Below are 20,951 nucleotides of genomic sequence, written 5' to 3'. Positions count from 1 at the left end.
TTGTTCGCGTTACGCAAGCCAAAAGAGTCCGAAAATAAAAGACGGGAGCCGTTTGTGATCAACATCAGATGTTCACGCTGACTCACTCGGCGACGGCGTCATCTTCTAAAACGGCTAAATGGATTCTTTCATCATTATGCAACGGTGTAACTCGCCTTTTGGAAGGAATTGCATGCGCTTGCTATGTGCCCATCACGGCAAGTGTTTAGCCGTTAGCGTATTAATATTGTCCGAGTTATTGATGAACGCGTCTGAGGCTGGTACCTTGACACAAGAGCCACGCGGGGAATATTTATTTGCTACGTGACCCTAACTGAAAGATGGCACGGATGCTCAGTTCAGAGGTTGTGGGTTCAAATCTGTGTGGAAGTTGGGTCTGTGTGGGTTTTTCTTCGGGTTTTCTCCCACATTCCTGAAAACATGCTGGGTAGACGCATCGGAGATACCGCTGTTTTTTTTTTATTTATTTATTTATTTATTTATTTTAATGTCACTGTATGGAAGCGTATTATTGCCACACCCAAAAAAAAGTTGCATTTCACATAATTATGTGTAACATATCACATAATTATGTGAAACGATCCACATTATTATGTGAAGCGTTATACATATTTATGTGAAACGATCCACATTATTATGTGAAGCGTTATACATATTTATGTGATACGTTAAACATAATTATGTGAAACGTATCCCAGAATTGTGTGAAACGATCCACATTATGTATAACGTTACACATGATTATGTGACACGCAACCTTTTTTGAGTGTGGCAGCAATATGCTTCCGTACTAATGCCAATTATTCAAGTATATCACATATTTTAGTCGAGTACACTGATAACCGATATTTGGAGCCGATATCGATATGCTGTCAAAGGATAAACTATTACATAGATCAGTGATTTCCAACTTTTATAGAGCCAAGGCATATATTTTACAATTGAAAAATCCCACGGCACACCAACAAAAGTAAATGTCACCAAAAATGGATTGATTTATGTATGTATGTACTTCCTGCCATCTGATAGAAGAGGATTTTTTTTGTTCTGTCTTTCATTGTGCCTCACTGGCATAAATAGATGAATAAACATACATTATTTCTTGGAATAAACTTTTTTTTTTTTAGCAATTACATGAAATTGGATAACTTCCCACGGCACACTGTTTGGGAATCACTCACATAGATCATTTTACACTCGTGAGTATGTGCGATCCGAAATGCACGTCATGTCATTCATTTCTCTTTTTTTTTTTTTTTTTTTTTTCCCCCTAGAACCAAACCCCAGAAAACAAACTGGTGGTTTATCTGCTGTTTTTCAAGATTTTTTTTTTTTTTTTTTGGGCTGTAAGACTAAATAAATGAATGAACCTAACTATTTTAATAGGTGTCATTTATCTGTGGATTTCCACTCTTGGCGGTCTGGCCCTGTCACTAATTTGCGGGGTGTCCACTGTACATAGATCGAAAGACATCAGGTCGTTAGTGAGTTGATGACAGTAGTTAGGCTGCTCCAGATAAGGACAATGGCAAGAAATTTGACATGAAATGGTATTTGTCTGCCGAGCTTGTGCTGCACGAAGAAAAAGTTCCTTTAATTTGCGGCGGCAGGTCCGCAATGCAGGCTAAACTGTGCAGCGCGGCGTTGATGATTTGACGCTCGGGTTAGCTCCGGTCGACCGCGGGCGAAGTCGTCGTCGTCGTCGTCTTCGGCAAGTCGACGCGACAACTGAGGCCAACGGGGACTCGGGCCTCGAATCGGCGCCGCAGCAAACAGTCAAGCGGGGTGAAGGCCGGCGTGCGAGGCGTCCCATTGATCCCTTCCCCCCGTGACGTAGGCGTGGCCCGGTTACCAATTCCAAGCTGTACTGCGGTTTTCAAAAGGGACGCTTTCGAAATTGGTAAATCTGACAAGCCGCGGGAAGATCATTGATCATATCGATGTGGGTTCGCGGCTCAATGAGAGATGGACTCATTCGTTGACTTTTCTGTGGCCCGATGAAGGCGGTGAAATTCCCGGGCGCCTGCTGTTTACATTCTCAACATTGTCAAACGGTCTAATGGGCCCTCAAAGTCAAACCCACACATTTTCAGGATCTTTGGAGGACGGATGAGGAGTCGCAGGCCTGGCTGCTGTCAATGTTTTACCGGTTGAGTTTGTCGACTGAGCCTCGTGGAGCGATAAGAAGCCCATTTAGGGTGCATTCCATTGCTCTGCGCTTCAATCAATCGTGAGCACAGCTATGTTTACCCTCTCCGCGCACTCGAGCTGCAGCACTAAGCGACTGTGCAACAACAACAAATCAAGTCTTTTTATTTCATTTCACTGGGGCCAACGTTCACTGCTCGCATGCAAATGACATCCAAGCGCACGATGAGTCTTCATTTTTCCCAGATTCAAAAATTTTTCCCACTCGTCGGCTATATTTTTACGTCCGACCCAGCCGTCGCCAAACTTTTAGTTTTGATCTGCGTCGTTTAATTTAGTTCAGCTCGTCAGCGAAAAAGGGGGCGGGAGCGGGAGCGGTCCGCTTCATTGCTGCCTGCAGCTCGATGTTCTGTTTATTGTTTGTCAAAATTCTACATTTTAACTCATTGTATGTAGAACTGTGCTGCAAATATTCACCAGTGGCGTCCATTTGAAGGCAAATTAAAAAAAAAAACATCTCTTTATAACGCACAAGGAATTAAAAAAAAAAAACTAATGGTCACACATCATCCACTGGTGTCGAGGCAATGATTTGAGGAAATATGGTATGATTGAATCTATTTTTGAGACTCTTTCACGGGTCTTTTTGGAGGCGGTCGGTCCGCTTCTCCGCCACGTTGTCGCCTTCGCCGCGGCACTGAGCCCAAACGCCATCGGGCCTCGGAACTAGGGCATGGAAAACGGGGCGAGGGTCTCTTGGGGGGGGGGGTCAAAAACCAAAAACACACAATTGTAGCAGAAGTGATGATTTTTATTGTCGCCGTGAAGTAGAATGTGAACATGAAGGCAGGAATTCTTGACCCGTAACGGTAACAGTAGTCAACTGGCAACCTAGCGGTGTGCTTTTATGTTTTGTTGAATTCATATTGAAATATCATAAATCATTTTCCGGAATGTCAGCATTGACGCGCTTCACATTCCTGGATGCCATCTTTTTTTTTTTTTTTTTTCTTTTACGGTCTCACATACGTGTTGAGCGCGTCTTTGTTTGTCTTGCAGGACACCAATGAAATTGTGGCGATAAAGAAATTCAAAGACAGTGAAGGTAAAAGGACTTTTTAGCTACTAGTTTAATGATTTAATGTGCTCACGAGTTTTGCAATTCTATTTTAACCTTTGCAACATTTGGGGATTTAATGTCATTCTATTTTTAAACATTATGACTGCCCTGCAACAGATTTTAGGTCATCCCAAACAAGGAAAACCAGCAGTGTGAAAGGGGCCCTTTAAACATAAAATAGAATCTGCGCATCCACAGCAGGTTTTGGCCAAAGTTTCAGGTCGCGGCTTAAATCGGCACGCGTGTTTGCCCCAGAAAATGAGGAAGTCAAAGAAACGACACTGCGGGAGCTCAAGATGCTGCGAACCCTCAAGCAGGAGAACATCGTGGAGCTCAAAGAGGCGTTCCGGCGGCGAGGGAAGCTCTACCTGGTCTTTGAGTACGTGGAGAAGGTCAGCCGTCTCCCTTGGACGCCGAGCCTCAGCGAAGCCCGCCTCCTTCTCGCTCTTTTGGTTTTTTTTGTTTTTTTTTTTTGAGAAATGATTTTTCTTTCTTAACGTGCAGAACATGCTTGAGCTGCTGGAGGAGCTGCCCAACGGCGTGCCCACGGAGAAGGCCCGGAGCTACATCTACCAGCTCATCAAGGCCATCCACTGGTGCCACAAGCATGACATTGTTCACCGGGGTAAATTCTTTACAAGTGGGCTGAAACGTAGTCTAGATTTAATTTGGGAGGGAGGCGGGTTTTTTAAACCAGCACCAATTTTGACGGATTCATGGTAGTCTTCTAATATCCTCTCTAACTTTTGGGAAATTCACAATTGTCTTGTTTCAACGCATGCAACTTTTTGTGGGGTTTACATTTGTTCAACTTTTGGGGGATTTATGGTGATGCTATTTTAACTGATGCAACTTTTAAGAATAACATTTTTTTTTTTTTAAGATTTTTTTGTTCTTAATTTACCTCCACAAATTGAGGGGGATGCATGTAAGTAGCTTTTTTTTTTTTAAGCTGTGCAATTTTTTTGAGCTCTTATTTTGACCCGGGCAAGTTTTGTGGGATTTACGTTCGTTTTATTTAACATTCGGGGCATTTGTAGAGAAGTGGAAGTACTCCTACTCTGTACTTAAGTAGTAGTGCGGGTAACTGTGAAAGAAAATACTGTGGTAAAAGCAGAAGTACTGGTTCAACTCCAGCACTTAATGAAAAGAAAAAGCACAGGCTCATAAATGTACTTCAAGTAGAAAAAATACATTTTTACTGTAAGTTATGTACAACACCCATTTGATACCGCTTTTTAGTAATTATTTGTACTTGGTTACTTCCCACTACTGCATTTAATCAATTGATACATGTGTTTAAAAAAAAAAAAAAAAAAAAACAACCAAAAAAAGGTCCTTTTTTTTTCTCACATTTGTACCTTGTGAGCTTTTGCTGGAACGAGCAGGAAGCCAGATGGCGCCGGACGGTCCAAATGGCCGCCGGGATCTCCCGGCGCTCACGTGCAACTCCCTCTGCTTCCTTGCGCTTGTCCTTGATAAATAAGTCATGCTTTTTTCCACTTTACAATCTGTGAATTTTCATGTTTCTTTAATTTTTCACTCTCATCTCTGAGGGCGTTCAGACATATTGAAGTCATAAAAATAGATGAGATGCGGTCGCCCCCCTTTACCATCCAAAATGAATATACAAAATTGAAGGAATATATAAACTATACAATGTACAATATATAATATACAAATTAAACTAAAATTAAATTATTAATATTTCATTGGTTAAAATTAATTGTGCGATTTTGGTGAGCCACCCGCTATAACTGAATTAAAAAAATGTGATTTAACTGATGCAATTCACTGGGAATTTGCAGTAATTTTAATGTAACCTTTTGCAACTATCAGGGCAGTAAGCGTAATCTTATTTTAACCTGCTGGGGTTTTTTTTTTTTTTTTTTTTTTTTTTTTTTTTGGTTTGGTTGGTTTTGTTTTTTCACCTGCACATTTTTTGTTTTAGTAGACATACAAATAGCCTTATTTTTAACCTCTGCAATTTTTTTCGGTATTTATGTTAGTCCTCATGTGACCTGCGGAATTTCAGCAAGTGCTGCTTTCAGGGGATTTTTTTTTTTATTAGTATTTATCATAATGATATTTTAATCCCTGCAATTTGTTAAAGATTTACAGTAAGTCCTATTTTAATCTTTAGTCATTTTATATTGTATGAAATTGACAATAGTCTTGTTATTTATGTATGTTTTAACCAATGCAGAATTTGGGAATTTATGGTTATATCGATGAACGATTTATTGATGGATTTGAGCCTGAGTAACTTTTGTTTGATTTAGGGCAGTCTTGCTTTAACCTTTTCAATTTTTGTATGATTTTTTTGTCATCTCATTTCATCCTCTGCACATTTTCAGAGATTCTTGATGATTAGTCGTACCATATCCATCTTGAAAATGTTTTTCTGGAGATTTTCCGCCTCCCGTCATCCGGCCGGCGTTTTCATTTTTATTCTGCGCGATGTCATAACGTCGCGTGTTGTCCGCTCATTTTTCAGATATCAAGCCGGAGAACCTCCTCATCAGCTCCGACGACGTGCTCAAGTTGTGCGATTTCGGTGAGCCGCCTGCGACGCAACCGGAGTTTTATTTTTGACACCGCGGCTAAATTTAGACGCATCCGGTTATTTAGGCTCCCTCACTTGTTGTTCTCCCCCCGCCCCCTCCCTTTTGAGCCCTTTTGAGTATTTAATTCACATCCTCGATATCTACGTTAAGATCCCCGTGCTCGCGTGCGAGTCGACCAAATTTGGACACTTGGAACACCAAACACGGATGGAATAAATGTTCACTATTTGACGTCATTTCTGTCCTATTAGTTATCCAAAAGACGCACTATTAATGATTTCTAAATGGTTATTAGCACATGGAATAAATAAACAACGGCCACCAAGCTGTTTGAGCGTTTATCCAATTGTCTCATTGGCGAAGACAAAGCGTGAGCACGTAATCCATATGGAATAATCGCTCAAACGGGTTTCTGTACGGCTCAGTTGGGGAGGCGCGTTGCAACACGACGGGCCGAGGTCCAACCTGGCAACCGAACGACGGGGCACGGAAAAGATCGTGCGGGCAATCTGCTGCCCGATGCCCGCAGGCTGTGCCGTAGTAGAGCCGGGTCGGATGCTCTCGAAAATTCAAGCTTTCACAAATATCTTTCTGTCCTTGCTGATAAATTTTGTTTTTTTTTTTTTTCCTCCTGATTCCAAACAATAACTGGAACAGTTTTTATCCGCTAAGGTTTCTTTCCCTGCGTCGACGTCCTCCAAAATACGGGTCCCCCCGACTTGTGAGACCAGTCAAGAGGTTGATTTCCTTCCGACTGGACGCCCTGGCACGTGGGCAAGGAGAGGCACTTTTGGCAGCAACACAAAATGACAACACCCGTTAGGAGCTGCTGTAGGCCACAATTCACGCCCGGACGCTCACATGCAGACGAATCGGTCCAGCTGACTCCAGCTCCTGACATCATTCACTTGGCCACACCCCCTGTTTTATCATTTTTTTTGTAATTTTTTTTTTTTGTTCCAGTGTGATTACAGTACTTAACATAAAAAACATTGTGAATATTGATCGGCCATAAAAGTAAATTGAGTTACAGAGTCTGTCACGGAACAAATGAAAGCCATAAATCAAGGCCCTTCCTGAAAAGGTGGGTGGGGGGCACGCGGGCCTTGGGCAAAAACATCTTTTCGCCCGGGGGCGGCACAGCCGCTGGTGATGGGTGCGACAAGAGGGCCGCAAAGCACTTTATTCGATTGGACAAGTCCAAGACCTCACTAAAAGAAGCTCCTCTCTTGAGTTCAACATACAGTGATGCCTCGGTTCTCGACCACAATCCGTTGCAGAAAATTTGATTGGTTCGAAAACCGGATCGACGTTTCCCATTACAATGAATGGAAAAAGAAATAATGCGTTCCAAGCCTAAAAAAAAATGAGGCTTTTGAAAGCATTTTTTTTTTAGCTTTTCCTGATAATAAACTACATAGTAGAAATACATGTATAGTTTAAATACTTTATATAATAAAATAATTAAAGAAATATATATATATTTTTTGCTTAAAATGTACGCTTTAGTAGTAGAGTACGCTAGGCCCGGAGCGCATTGCTGTATCTGTAGCGACTCAGGCCCCGGCCTTGTAAACTTATTTTACTAACAAAAGGGCAGAATAACTTTAAACAAGCAATTTGCCTTCTTTGGAGCCATAATTTGGGGATTAATAAGGTAGAAGAAGAAAAACAACAGTCACACCTTGGACACGTCTGTGTACAGAGGCTGCGTGATACACAAGAACAAAAGTGCGCTAGTTGCGCCGTGCACGTTATGTCATTTCCGTTTTTTTTTTTTCGGGGGGCGTTCGAATTTACAATAACGAAACATGTCGTGAGTGGGTCAGCTGCTTGCGCCGCACGTATTACATTATTTCAGTTTTTTTTTCTGCAACGTGGGAATTCACAACAAAGCGCGTCGTGGGTCAGCTGGTCTGGCCGCACGCAATATGTTATTTGTGGGTGTTTGAGTACCGATTTTTGTTCGAAAACAGAAGCAAAAAAAATCTCAAAATTTTGGTTCGAAAACGGGGACGTTCGAGAACCAATGCTTTACTGTAATTGCATAGATGCCACCTATGCAATAAGAATCAATTTCCCGTGAATAACATTTTTCTTGACATTCAAAGACGCTTTAGACTTGAACACATAATTCATTCACTCCGCAGTCAAACCTCGCGGTGGAAAGCTTCATCTGCCGCCACACGTGGCTGCCATTCCGCGCCTTCGGCCATCACCAAACATCCAATCACGTTCATTTTCAAATTAATGGGATTTTGACCCGAGCACAGAACGAGAACATTGGTGAGGATCACGGATAACAAAAATGTGTTTCACTGAACTGATCTTCTGGCCCAGATGCTGTACAGTATTTCTCCTCCGCTCTGACCCATTTGACCTTTTGAACGAGGACGCAAGGTTCCAGACCATCTTCCCTCATCGTGTCTTCATTTGCCAGGCTTCGCACGGAATCTCTCCGAGGGGACGGACGCCAACTACACGGAGTACGTGGCCACGAGGTGGTACCGCTCTCCGGAGCTCCTGCTCGGGTACGCGCATCATCAAACACTCACCGTTGCAAATTTTTTTTTTTTTTTTTTTTCCCCAATGGTTTTTAATTGTACAATTGTAAAAAGGGCCACTTTGGCTGATTAGCGGCGATCACCTCTGCTTTTCAGTTCTGAGGTTTTGAGTTTGAATGTTCGCCTGATTCTTTCCACATTCCCAAAACATCCATGAAAGGGTTTTTTTTTTTTTTTTTTTAAAGACAATCAATTGTCCCAAGGTGTGATTGTCGGGGTTTTGTCTGGATTCTTTTATTGTTAAGCTGGATCTACTTGACAAGTGGTGAGCGATACTGCAAGATTTGGGATCAGTCTGATATCGAGGAAATACAGGCCCAGTTTCACCACGACCCTTTTTTTTTTTTTTAAGTGCCAAAGTCGTTTTCTCATCAAATTATCAATTTACTCTCGATGCCTGATTGTGCACGATTTCATAATTATTCACCCCCCCCCCCAAAAAAAAAATACAGGGCCACTATCAAATTGACGCTGCAGTAGTCGCGTGCAACACTGTAAGTTTTGGTATTGTCGTGTCATTATCCAACCCACTTATCCTCACAAGGGTCGCGGGAAAGCTGGAGCCAATCCCAGCTAGCTTCGGGTGAAGGGCGGACTACACCCCGAACTGGTCGCCAGTCAGATATCGACACTGTCACTGAGCGGGAATCAATCCCACGCTCCCCGCACCAAATGCAGGCGTGTGTCCCACTACACTATCAGCGACCAAGTTTGGTATTGACTCTATATTTTTGTTAATACCATTTTCTGAGCAGCTTATCCTCACAAGGGTCCCAGGAGTGCTGGAGGCTATCCCAGCTATATTTGGTCAGTAAGCAGGGTTCATCCTGAGCTGGTTGTCAGCCAATCGCAGGTGAATAATCCATCAATCCATTTTCTTTGCTGCTCATCCTCACGAGGGTCACGGGGAGTGCCGGAGCTTATCCCAGCTGTCAACGGGTAGCAGGTGGGGTACACCCTGAGGATGTTGTCAGCCAATCGCAGGTCAATAATCCATCCATCCATTTTCTTTGCTTCTTATCCTCACGAGGGTCGCAGGGAGTGGCTGGAGCCTCTCCCAGCTGTCAACGGGCAGGAGGCGGGGCACACCCTGAACTGGTTGCCAGCCAACCGGAGGGCACGTGGAGACAAATAGCCGCGCTCACAATTACACCTACGGGCAATTTAGAGTGTTCAATTAATGTTGCGTGTTTTTGGGATGTGGGAGGAGAAAAGCCACGCAGGCACGGGGAGAACATGCAAACGCCACACAGGCGGGGCCGGGATTGAACCCGCGACCTCAGAAGTTTGATGCTGACGCTTTACCAGCGCCCCAGGTCAATAATAATAAAAAAAAAAGGAAACAATACTCATCAAAAGTAGTTTTGAAGTCATGCAGGATGGATGCCTCATCAAATGACGCTGTACTCGCGGCGTATGATGCTGTAGTATTTGGTATTTATCCAATCGCAAGTCATTCGAGTACCAGTATGGCTGCTACCAAGCTGTGTGTGTCAATTTTCATGGTAACATAATAATATTATTGACGCTACGATAATTTGATTCACGGGCGACGCTTCGCAGGGCGCCGTACGGCAAGGCGGTGGACATGTGGTCGGTGGGCTGCATCCTGGGCGAGCTGAGCGACGGGCAGCCCCTGTTCCCGGGCGAGAGCGAGATCGACCAGCTCTTCACCATCCAGAAGGTTCTGGGGCCTCTCCCCCCCGAGCAGATGAAGCTCTTCTACAGCAACCCCCGCTTCCACGGGCTGAGGGTAAGAAGGAAAGGACGGACGCCTCGCCTCCGTCTTCCGTCGCTCCTTTTTCTTCTTCTTCTTCTCCATCTTGCTCCTCTGCGGCTTGGTTTTTTTTTTTTTAGTCATTATTCCTCTGACTGTGGCGTGACTGATTGGATGGCGGTGACTCACGGTGTATCGTGTGTCCTGCACGGCGGGTCGTCCTTCCTTTTCCTTCTGCGTGCCCACGCCGAAGGGCTGCATAATGATGGCGTTTGCAAATAGCTCCCCTCTTGTCGATCGCCGATGGCCCCGCTAAGCCCCCCCCCACCCATGTCAAAAAAAATGCGTTGCCGCCGCTGAGCGGACGTGAATAAACATCAAGCGCTCGCCATTGTCGCGTGTTGGCTCAGGGGAACAAATACAAAGCTTGTCATCCCTCGACACTCGACTAGTAATATGCGGTCTGGCAAGGTTTGTTCCGCATATATTTCCACATATACGCGACCATATTATTTTGAATAATCTGGCTGAATCCATCACCAAATTACCAGTGATGTGCAATAAAGTGAGATTTTAAACACATGGTCGGTAATGCCAGGTTTTGAACCCTCGCCGCCAACTGTAGCAGATCTCAAACTCGTTTTTTTTCCCTCAGAGGCCCGTCGTGACTGTGAAACCATAAAAATCGTTTATCGCCTCATCATATCGACGCGTGAGATTTATGAATTACTTTTGGAATCACAAATCAAGGATAATGGGTTTTTCAACTATTGTTGATGTCTGGTAATGTCAAAACACTTGCAATTATGATTTGTGATATGACAATTTGAAATTTTGGTACAGATTTGAAGAAGAGTCACGGACGTTGACAGAGATGATTTGGTTTCGCGGGCCACATAAAATCATGTGGTGGGCCATATCTGGCCCCCGGGCCTTGAGTTTGATACATGTGCTTTACAGTTTTTCCGACCCCTTTTTTAAAATCCATTTTGAGTGATCTTTCTCAACTCACAAAATATGTTCCGTGACTATGTAAATAAAGAGTGGACCCGTTTTTTTGTTTTGTTTTTTTTTCAATTCCCCCAAAGGTTTGTGGTACAGTATTTCCGTTCCTCAACAATCGGCAGTAGAACATTGATTGTTGTTCACAAATCCAAAGCAATACAATGTTGCCAAAGGTGAATTTTATACAAGCTTGGGTGAGGCCCTCTTGAAAAACATACTTGGCATATGGAAATATGTGGATTCCACTCACCAAACTCATCATGTCCACAAAAGTACCGTAACTTCCCGCCTATAAAGCGCAACTTTTCTGACGCGCTTTCAACCCGGCGGCTTATGCGCTGATGCGGCTAATTTGCGCATTTTTTCCAACGGCCGCAAGGGGGCACTCGAGCGGAAAAAGTAAGAGTGGGACGGGTGGAATATATGTGCCGAGGAAGTGACTTTTACCGGTATGTTTTTTTTTTGTTTTTTTTTTTTTTTTTAACCGGCCCTGTTAGCAACGCACTAGCGTGTTGCTGCTGTGTTACTGCCGCGTCTCACTCATTTAGGTATGTTTTTTTTAACTGGCCCTGTTAGTGCTGTGCTACCGTGTTGCCCTGTGTAGCTGCCGTGCATTTTTTTTTTTTACCAGTTTTCTTAGTGCTACCGTGTTGTTGCTATGTTAAGCTAAGGTATTAAAACGGAAAACTCTTTCTCTGTACCGTCTTTCTTTGTAACTATCTCGTGTTTCAATGTGGGCATTTGCGGCTTTTACGCAGGTGCGGCTTATGTATGCGCCTAACGGTATTTCCTTTGCAAATGTGGGTGAGGCTTATAATCAGGTGCGCTCTGTAGGCCGGAAATTACGGTACTCAGTTTTATTTAACATAAAAGTTAAATACAACTGAACTGTATTTAGGTAGTGAGTTTTTTTTCTTTCTCCGTACTGTACTGATATTATCTCAAATATTTTCTCATCCAGATAATATACACAGATTTTTTTTTTAAATATAGATGTGTCATCAGATTGCCATTCTACTAGCAATGTGGGGTACTGCGTCGATAATTAGGAAAAACGGGGTCCACATCGTGAAAATTTTTTTTTTTTTTTTCCATGACACTTATATGTGCCACTTCCGGTATCGGTCTCGGTCTTGCGTCTTATGGGTCTCGTTCTCTTAGTTCCCAACTGTAAACCACCCACAAACACTGGAGCGCAGATACCTGGGAATCATCGGCGGAGCCGTGTTGGACCTGCTCAAGGTATTTTGTCCCGTCACGGCGGTGAGTCGGGAGAGCGCCGCCCGTCCATCCCTTTCTGTCCGCTGCAGAGTCTTCTCCTGCTCAACCACGCCGAGCGCTTCCTGACGGAGCAGAGCCTCAACCACCACGCCTTCCAGAACCTGCGGCTGGCGGAGCGGCCCGGGCCCCCCACGCCCACGCCGGTGCGCTCGTCCAAGAGGAAGCCCCACCACGGCGACACCACCCCCAGCAGGTCGGCGCCGACGCTATTGGTCGCACGCTGGATTCTCAGAGCGTGGCAATATTTCTCAACTGAGATTTTTAAATTGTTCTGAAAATCGATTGCATTCGTTTGAAAAAGTTTGACAATATGTGTATATTTATTTTTGATCAATCTGGAAAAGCAGCCGCCTCTTGGCCATTTCAATGCCAGTTCTTTGTTGGCACATGTGTGTTATTGTTTGTTGGGTCCAAGCAAGTGTTTTATTTTGTTCATGACTGATTTCACGACTGTCTGGACCGCAGGAGTCACGGCCTGAAGAGCTCCGGCAGCCATCGCTCCACCACGCGCGACTGCTCCAGCTTGCCGCGCCACGAAGAACTCCACCCGGGCAGCAACAGCAGCGAGGGCGGCGGCGCCGGCGGCTTCCTGAACGGGAACCTGCCGGCGCCCATCAACCTGAGCCCCACGCTGCACCCAAAGAGCTACCCGCCGCAGATGTTCAACCACTCCGCCTCGTGCGGCGTGGACCTGCCCCACCTCCTCAGCCCGGCCGAGCCCGACGTCGGCCCGGGCCCCAAAGGCTCGGACGGTCCCGGGGCCAAGTACCTCAAGTCCAACTTCCGCTTGCAGCAGCACCGGCACTCCTTCGTCGAGGGCAAGACCAGCACCCTCCAGTCGGGGGAGAAGCACGGCCGCCGCGGCTACGTGGAGGCCCCCGCCCCCAAGTTCTCTTACCTGAACTTGTCCAAGAGCTACGGCACGCTCAGCGACGCCAAGTCGGTCGGCAACTTGAACGACGTGCACCTGTACGCCGACGAGCCCGCCGCCCGCTACTTCCCCTCCAGCTGCCTGGACCTGACGGCGCCCAGCAGCCCGGCGGTGCGGCGGGCGGACCGCCGGGGGAGCACGCGCGAGAGCAACACCCTCGACTCTTCCTACCGACGCCCGTCCGCCCGCCGCAAGGAGTCGCCGGACGGGCCGGACCCGAGCGAGGGTGGTGGCGGCGGAGAGAGGAGCCACGCCCACTCCCTGTCGGCCCCGCACGAGCCTTACGCTCAGGGTTACAGCAGCCCCTTCTCGTCCCAGCAGAGGCCCCACCGTCATTCCATGTACGTCCGGCGGGACCACCAGAGGACTCACGGGGGCGACGACGGGCTGCTGGTGGGGCAGGGGGTGCCCACCCGCGCCAGCAGCCTGCAGCTACTGTCGCCGCAGCTGCAGCACCGCACGCTGCCTCGCCACTCGGCCTCCAGGGAGGAGGACATGAGCCGGGTCAGTCGCACCTCGCCGGTCCGAATATGCTCTGGTGAACCGCAACGTTTATCCGTTTTGCATTCCCGACCCGCCCGCGAGGGGGCCGGGGGATTTCCATTCTGCTCACCATATGAAACGTTTTTCAGAACTACTTTTTACCCCTTTACACATCCACCCATCCACTTATCCTCACTAGGGTCTATCCCAGCTAGCTTCGGGCTAAAGGCGGACGAGACCCTGAAACTGGTCGCCAGTCAGTTGCAGGGCGGATGTACCACTACGCCATCAGTGGCTCGCATCCACTTTACACATTTGAAATCCAAATCAAGTTCGAGAAAAGGAGATTTAAGCAAGAATGATGGTTTCCTATTGCGTGCCGCATAAAATCTGGCCCCCGCTCCTTGAGTTTGACACCAGGACGTCCGCTGCTCCCGCGTTGTGCGGTGCGCTTGTGCGTGGTGGTGCGCTTCCCGTGGTTGACGCTTGGCCGTTGTGTGTGCATTGTGTCCAGAGTGATCAGGCCCCCGCCGAGGCGGCCCCTCACGCCAAAGCCCCAAACGGGGACTCCGCCAGGGACAACTTTCACGCGCAGAGGCAAAAAAGCGAGGTCCGACTTCACAGACGCGATGGGCCGCTGTGCGGATGGAGGGATCGCTCCCTCTCTCATTTGCTCTCTCTCTCACTCAACTCTATCTCTTTCTTACTCCCTCTGTCTCTCTTTCTTCAGATTTCCATTCTTTCGGTACTCCCTCTTTCCATCACTCTCCCCATCTCTCGCCCTCTTTGTCCCTGTTTGTCCTTCCTTCTTACTCCCTCTGGCACACTTGATCTCTCCTCCGTCTACTTCTTGGTAGTTTATCATCCCTCTTTCTCACTCTCCTCTCCCTGTCCCTCTTGCTGTCAAATTCCTTTTATCTCTCTCTCTCTCTCTCTGGCTATCTCTCCTGGCCTCACTCCATCCATCCATCCATCCATCACTCCCTCCCTCCCTCCATTCCTCTTTTTCTCCTCCCTTCACGCTCTCCCTCTTTCTATCACTCTTTCTCACTCAACTCTATCTCTTTCTTACTCCCTCTGTCTCTCTTTCTTCAGATTTCCATTCTTTCGGTACTCCCTCTTTCCATCACTCTCCCCATCACTCCCCCTCTTTCTCCTTCTGTCCCTCCTTCTCGCTCCCTCGGCACACCTGATCACTCCTCCCTCTCCTTCTTGGTACTTTGTCATCCCTCTTTCTCACTCTCCTCTCTCTCTCTCTCTCTCTCTCGCTCTATCACTGTTTCTGTATTGTTTATAGCCGGCTCTTCCATCAAATGTCTGCTCCTCATCCTGTGCTTGCTATGCTGCCGAACTCATGTTGCAGTTTAAGCCTTATTTAAGTTGCCCGTAGATACAGTAACTAGCGCTGTACTTACACTTCTCTCATTCATTGCCAGACTCCCCCCACCCCCAGTTAACGTGGATCCTTGACTTTAAAATCCACCAATGGCAGCGAAGGAGTTCTGATGATAATTATGATTCACGGATAGTGTACCGGAGGCGTACGGTATGTTGACTGCGCTTGTGTCTCAGGTGGGCCTTTATCACGAGCCTCAGGCTGAAGACGGCGGCGGCGGCGGCGCCTCCTCCAAGGAGAACCGCAACATCTACAGCGAGTCCATGCCCCGCAAGGTCGGAAGCTTCTACAGAGGTGGGTTGATTGGTGTGATTGATATTGATATTGACATCAATACGATGGGTATAATCTGTAAAAGGTGGGTTGCTTTGGATCACGGTGTAGTGTTCTTGTGTTTGTGGTGTTTGTTGAACAGTCCCTTCTCCTCGGCCAGACAACTCCTTCCACGACGGCCGCCCTCAGGCCCGGGGCTCGGGCATGGCGGGCGACGCCGGCAGCCTGGCCAACCACTCCAAACGTCAGCCGGCCTTTGACCCCTGGTGAGTTCGCCAAAGCGACCCCGCTTCTCCGTCGGACCGTCTTTGCCCTAACGCGCTGGCTTCCCCTGCGAGGACGGGCCCGGACACCTTGGTGCTGAATACCGCCGAGCCGTCCAAGGAGAAAGAGAAGCAGGGTTTCTTCAGAGCAATAAAGAAGAAGAAGAAAAAGCCTCAAATGGTGAGTTGGCGACTCCCTCACCAGAAATAAAGCTGCACGGATTTACCTTTACGTTGCTACCAGTCCCTTCTGCACCAAAGCATTACAATCTTCTATCCATTCATCCATTTTCTTCCGCTAAGCTGAGGTTGGGTCGCGGGGGCAGTAGCTTGAGCAGGGAAGGCCGGACATCCCTCGTCAAGCGCTGCCAGGGGAAATCCTGAGGCGTTCCCGAGGTGGCCCAGAGACGCGGTCTCTCCGGCGTGTCCTGGGTTGTCCCCGGAGGTTCCTGCCAGTGGGACATGCCCAGAATCCTCCAGATGCCTGAGCCACCTCATCTGGCTCCTCTCGATGTGGAGGAGCAGCGAGTCTCTCACCTCGTCTCGAAGGAAACTGCTTTTGGCTTGTCTTGTTCTTTGGTCACGAGGGTAGGGACGGAGATCGACCAGTAAACCGAGTGCTCGGCCCTTCGGCTCAGCTCTTTCCTCACCACGGGCAGACCGCTACAGAGTCTGCATTACCGCAGACCGGTGCAATTCCACCTGTTGATCTCCTGCTTCGTTCTTCCCTCACTCGGGAACAAGACCCCCAGACACTAGAACTCCTCCACTTGGGACAGGATCTCTTTCCCATCTAGAGAGGGGCACCTCACCCTTTTCCCGCTGAGGACCACGGCCTCAGATTTGGAGGTGCTGGTTTTTTGATCCCACAGTTGAAGGTCACGACTTGATGAAGCCGTCAGAACCACATGATAGTAGTTAATTTGGTGGAAGGGAACAAAAAAGTAGCTGCGCGACCTGTCCCGGCAGCTTTTTTCCTATTGAAATGAATGTAAATGTCATTAATCCGTTCCAGCGTCTTAAATCATTTGACATCTTCCACTTCTTTGTCTTGATATTCTCTTTCGTAAGACCCATGGTTAGAACAAAAGCAATTTGGCAAAATATCTGGCCCCAAAAATGGAAAATATGAGCACAAAACAACTGTACCTGTGCTGTCACTGCAAGGTAACCAAGTGAACTTACATTGGCCAGATGTTGTGAAACTGACTGGCGCCATCCAGTGGCGGAGTTCACTCGACTGTCACGTGAACAATAATTGGAAGAGGAAAAAAAATCTACCAAGTGACTGACACTTACAACTTGAAAACCGAGTAAAACGGCACCATTGGTCAATGGAGGTACTGGTCCACACTGTCGTGAGCCGGGATCACTTTTGGGGGCAAGGCCACCACAGAATGTTTCTCGTGATGACGAGGAGAGAAAAGAGTGATGATTCCAAAGAGGAAAGGCAAGTTATTGCCACAGGAATTGGAAATGTGACGTAAAAGGTGTGCAGTTCCTGATCAGCTGTGTGAACGGGGCTTTGAGGGGCTTCTTTTGCTTTTTGGCTGCCGCTTCATTGTCAAGTTTGGCCGAGGAGGCAAATAAACGCAATCTGGACGCCAAGCATATTTTTAGCTTCTCATTTACTGCTACTGTGACACACGTAGAGCACTCTTCATCGTTACTAGAAGCTGCTGAGAATGCTCTTCTGGCTACTCGTCATATTCGCATCGGAAAAATAATGTAAAGTGAAAAATAATTGAATGTCACCATTGATAATTTTTTTTTTTTTTTTTTGAAACTGCGTAGGATATGATTTAAGTGCCCTTTTTTTTTTTTCAATTATTCACGCCCAAGGAAGATTTTATCCATTTTTGGCATGGGGCAGATGGTCAAAAACCATATTTACATAATAAGAAGAGTCGCAAGGAGCTGCTGTAGACCACAACTCGCGCCCAGATCCTCACATGCGCAACTCCACATCCTGATGTCACTCACGTGGCCACACCCCTTAAAGGCACACATCCACAGGAATGCTACGCATATTAAACCGTTATTTTATTTAATTTTTTTTAATATTTCCAAGCTGCCACCGTTTGTATTTGCGCCGCCAGGTCCCCAGCGAGGAGGCGGTCCTGCAGAAGTCGTCGCGCTCCCACCAGAGCGGCCGCCACCGGAGCCGCGACAAGAGTCGCGAGCGCCAGCGGGACAAGGACTGGGCCGACAAGATCGCCGATTCCCACTCGCCGGTACGTCCCGCCTTGTCGAGGGCGACGGATCTGCAGGGTTTGACGAAAGGCGATCGCTTACGTTTGCGTCGTAACATCTGCGCAGAGGAACGTCAACGATTTATTCCCAACAGCTCAAAGGGCTGATTTTTATTTTTATGTTTCTGTCTTGGAGTATTAAATTGGAGTATTACCCCGCTTGCGCTCGTCTTGGACAACTGGATCTAAACGTAGAAACATCTGGACGCGTACAAAGACTTCGTTGCTGGATCTGTTCTCAACGGGGGGACGGCTCATGAACACGGAAGTGTGTTAGGCTACGCGTTAACCTTTGCCGAAATTTTCAGCTAGTATTTAATGCAAATACTAATATTTAAATAAATGGCCTCTGGCTTTAAACAAACTCGCATTCATTAACTATGATTGGAAAAAAAAAATAGAGGAGAAGCGAGTCAGCTCCTCCGTACACGAAACGCGGCGTTGCAAGCCACGCGTTAAACTTTGGTAAACTTCTGCATGACAGATTTTTTTTTTTTTTTTTTTTTTAAATATGCATTGTTCTCAAACGAGTCCAAAGTGTATTTAAAAAGAGAAAATAAACCGCTGGGATAGGCTTCAGCCCCCGTACACGGAAGCGTGTTGCGGCCACACACGTTAACCTACGTAAACCTCTGTGTGACCGACGGGTTTTCTTTTTTTAAATATGGATTGGACGCATTTGAGAACAATGCATATTTTTTAAAAAAAAAAAAAAAAAAAACAGCTGTCGGGGAGAGGTTTACCGAAGTTTAAGGTGCGGCTGCAACACGCTTCCGTGTACGTTGGAGATGACTCCCTGTCCTTTTTTTTTTTTTTTTTTTTCCTTAAACGCATTGTTCTCAAATGAGCCAACTTGGCATTATTAATACTTGTTGGTAATTTGAGATTGAGAAGAATAATTTGTGTGTATTTTGGTTGGGCACCATCCATCATGTTTAATTGCGGAAATCCATCGATATTTTCTGGTCCTTTCAGCTGGCATTCTAAAGATTGACCTCTGTCTCGTCTGTTGTGACAACCAACAGCACAACCGGTCTCGGCCATTGTGAATATTCGGCTTCGGTTCAACGTCGCCCGCACTGTTGAGCAGCTCAGTTTGACCAGCGATATGGCGCCGTGAAAATGGTGGCGTCACATGCGCGAGCTCTCTAGTGCCTCCAGGTGGCCAAGGCATGCCTCCCCCGAAGGAGCCGCCCAATACCCATTGAATTGAAGCTCAAATGTGGCAAAAACTGTTTATTTCTTTACAGTCTATTTAATTGCCTCATGAATGTGTGTTTTGATGAAGTGCATAAAATGCTATTGTGCTATTTGTCTTATTAAAACGTCCATACAAAGATTTTTTTATCGGGTAGTCTTGTAGGGATTAGCAGCATTTACTTCAATGGCAAAGATGCAAAAACGTCGTCCAGGGCCTTCTTCTGATCGCCTTTTTTTTTTTTTTTTTGTCCACCTCCCAGAGCCAACCGCTGAAGTCGCTGCGCAAACTCCTGCACCTCTCTTCGTCCTCGTCCAACCAGGCGGCGGCGGCGGCGGCCGACATGCGCTACCAGGCGCTGCCCGGCCCCGCCCCCGCCCCCCAGGGGGCCTTCTCCGAGGCGAGGGGCCACCCGGGGGTCAACACGCCGCAGATGAAGGGCAGACAGTCGGCCTACGCCCAGCTGGAGCCCGGCTGGCACGCGGGCAACCCGTACCCCGAACAGATGGCCGTCAAGGGGGGCCAGAACGGGCACGGCTTCGGGCGCCCCTCCAGGTCCCGCGTGGCCAACCTCAACGACCTGAAGGAGACGGCGCTGTGAACCCGGACCGCACGGGAAGTACAGAACTCAGTGACGCCTCCGGGACAGACAACCCCCCCCCCCCCCCCCCCCCCCCCCCGACACGTCCCGACACATATTTGAAACGTACGCGTTTACATTCACAACGGGTGGAAATCATCAAGTAAAATGTAAGCGACACAGACGCGCGCGCACTAAAAAAACAAACAAAAACACACACCTGCACAGTGCACCGCTTGCAAAGTGGAGGCCGAAAGCCTTCGTGTCTTCATGTTTTTTAAAGGCTTCCAACGTTTGATACTTTATATGATGACTTCATTTGTATTATAATAATATTACAACTTGAAGATAGAAATATATATAAATAAATGGTTAGATTCAAGTGTATTTTTAGTTTGAACTGAGTAGAAGAATTATATTTAGTTGTAAAAGGCGTGGTATTTCTTTTGAGGCCAGTCCCGTCGGCACGGTAACGTCACGTGGCATTATTGTAACGCAATGCGCGCGCACATCAGCTGACTTGACAATCGATTTCAATGACATTTGATTTGTCCTCATCGTAACCCATTCCTGTACAGTTTCTGGGCTTATTATCATTATCATTATTATGATTATTAATATGAAAAAGAAACGCCCTGTTTTGAAAGTAGCTTAGCGGGGACAGTCCACTTTGTAAATTCTGCCCGGCGACAAGACTTATGGGAGGAAAAGCGCGTATTATATTAATACTAGTAGTGTGAGAGCCCTTGTCGCCTACTATTTCCTCAAGCGCACACACACACACACACATTCATATTTGTTTATGGGCGTGCCAAAGTAAACAAAAGTGTTAACATTTGGGATTTTGTTACTCACACATTTGTAGCACAGGCCATCTTGCGGAAGACAAATGTGACATATTCATGTTTACATATGTATGTAACACGAAATCTCAAATAAACTGCTTTCATTTGATGTGTGCACTTTCTATTCCCCCCCCCCCCTCCAGGAGTATTTGTGCCACACTAATATAAATGTTATTTTTATCTTATTTTATTTTGAGGGTTGGGAGCGGTAATACAAGATTTAAGTGCTACAGTTATGATGTGTATTTCTGGGAGGGGAAAAAAAAAAAAAACACATTTTCAAGAATAAAATATTTCCAAGTAGAAAAAAAAAACTCTTGCATGAAGT

General features: G+C 46.7%; 1 protein-coding gene across 6 annotated transcripts in view; it reads left to right on the top strand.

Moving 5' to 3' along the window:
* The window catches only part of LOC133503733 (cyclin-dependent kinase-like 5), a 35,522-nt gene extending 14,790 nt beyond the window's left edge, over positions 1-20,732 (top strand). For 2 of the 6 annotated variants that reach the window (XM_061825630.1, XM_061825631.1), the window contains 15 exons: positions 3,208-3,253; positions 3,524-3,660; positions 3,773-3,893; positions 5,766-5,825; positions 8,276-8,366; positions 9,963-10,152; positions 12,283-12,363; positions 12,432-12,595; positions 12,868-13,837; positions 14,331-14,426; positions 15,389-15,506; positions 15,628-15,751; positions 15,824-15,929; positions 17,848-17,982; positions 19,461-20,732. In XM_061825630.1, coding sequence (XP_061681614.1) covers positions 3,208-3,253; positions 3,524-3,660; positions 3,773-3,893; positions 5,766-5,825; positions 8,276-8,366; positions 9,963-10,152; positions 12,283-12,363; positions 12,432-12,595; positions 12,868-13,837; positions 14,331-14,426; positions 15,389-15,506; positions 15,628-15,751; positions 15,824-15,929; positions 17,848-17,982; positions 19,461-19,799 — 2,778 coding nt within the window. In that variant the 3' untranslated portion in view covers positions 19,800-20,732. Of the gene's footprint in view, positions 1-3,207; positions 3,254-3,523; positions 3,661-3,772; positions 3,894-5,765; positions 5,826-8,275; positions 8,367-9,962; positions 10,153-12,282; positions 12,364-12,431; positions 12,596-12,867; positions 13,838-14,330; positions 14,427-15,388; positions 15,507-15,627; positions 15,752-15,823; positions 15,930-17,847; positions 17,983-19,460 lie in introns of those variants that run through there. The other 4 variants (XM_061825629.1, XM_061825633.1, XM_061825632.1 and 1 more) reach the window with 4 other exon arrangements.
* The last annotated feature ends 219 nt before the right edge of the window (positions 20,733-20,951 follow it).

Source organism: Syngnathoides biaculeatus, chromosome 7 (assembly GCF_019802595.1).
Source record: "Syngnathoides biaculeatus isolate LvHL_M chromosome 7, ASM1980259v1, whole genome shotgun sequence".
In the NCBI taxonomy this organism is placed as follows: domain Eukaryota; kingdom Metazoa; phylum Chordata; class Actinopteri; order Syngnathiformes; family Syngnathidae; genus Syngnathoides; species Syngnathoides biaculeatus.
The sequence above is the reverse complement of the archived record's forward strand: the minus strand, read 5'-3'. Positions and strand labels throughout refer to the sequence as shown.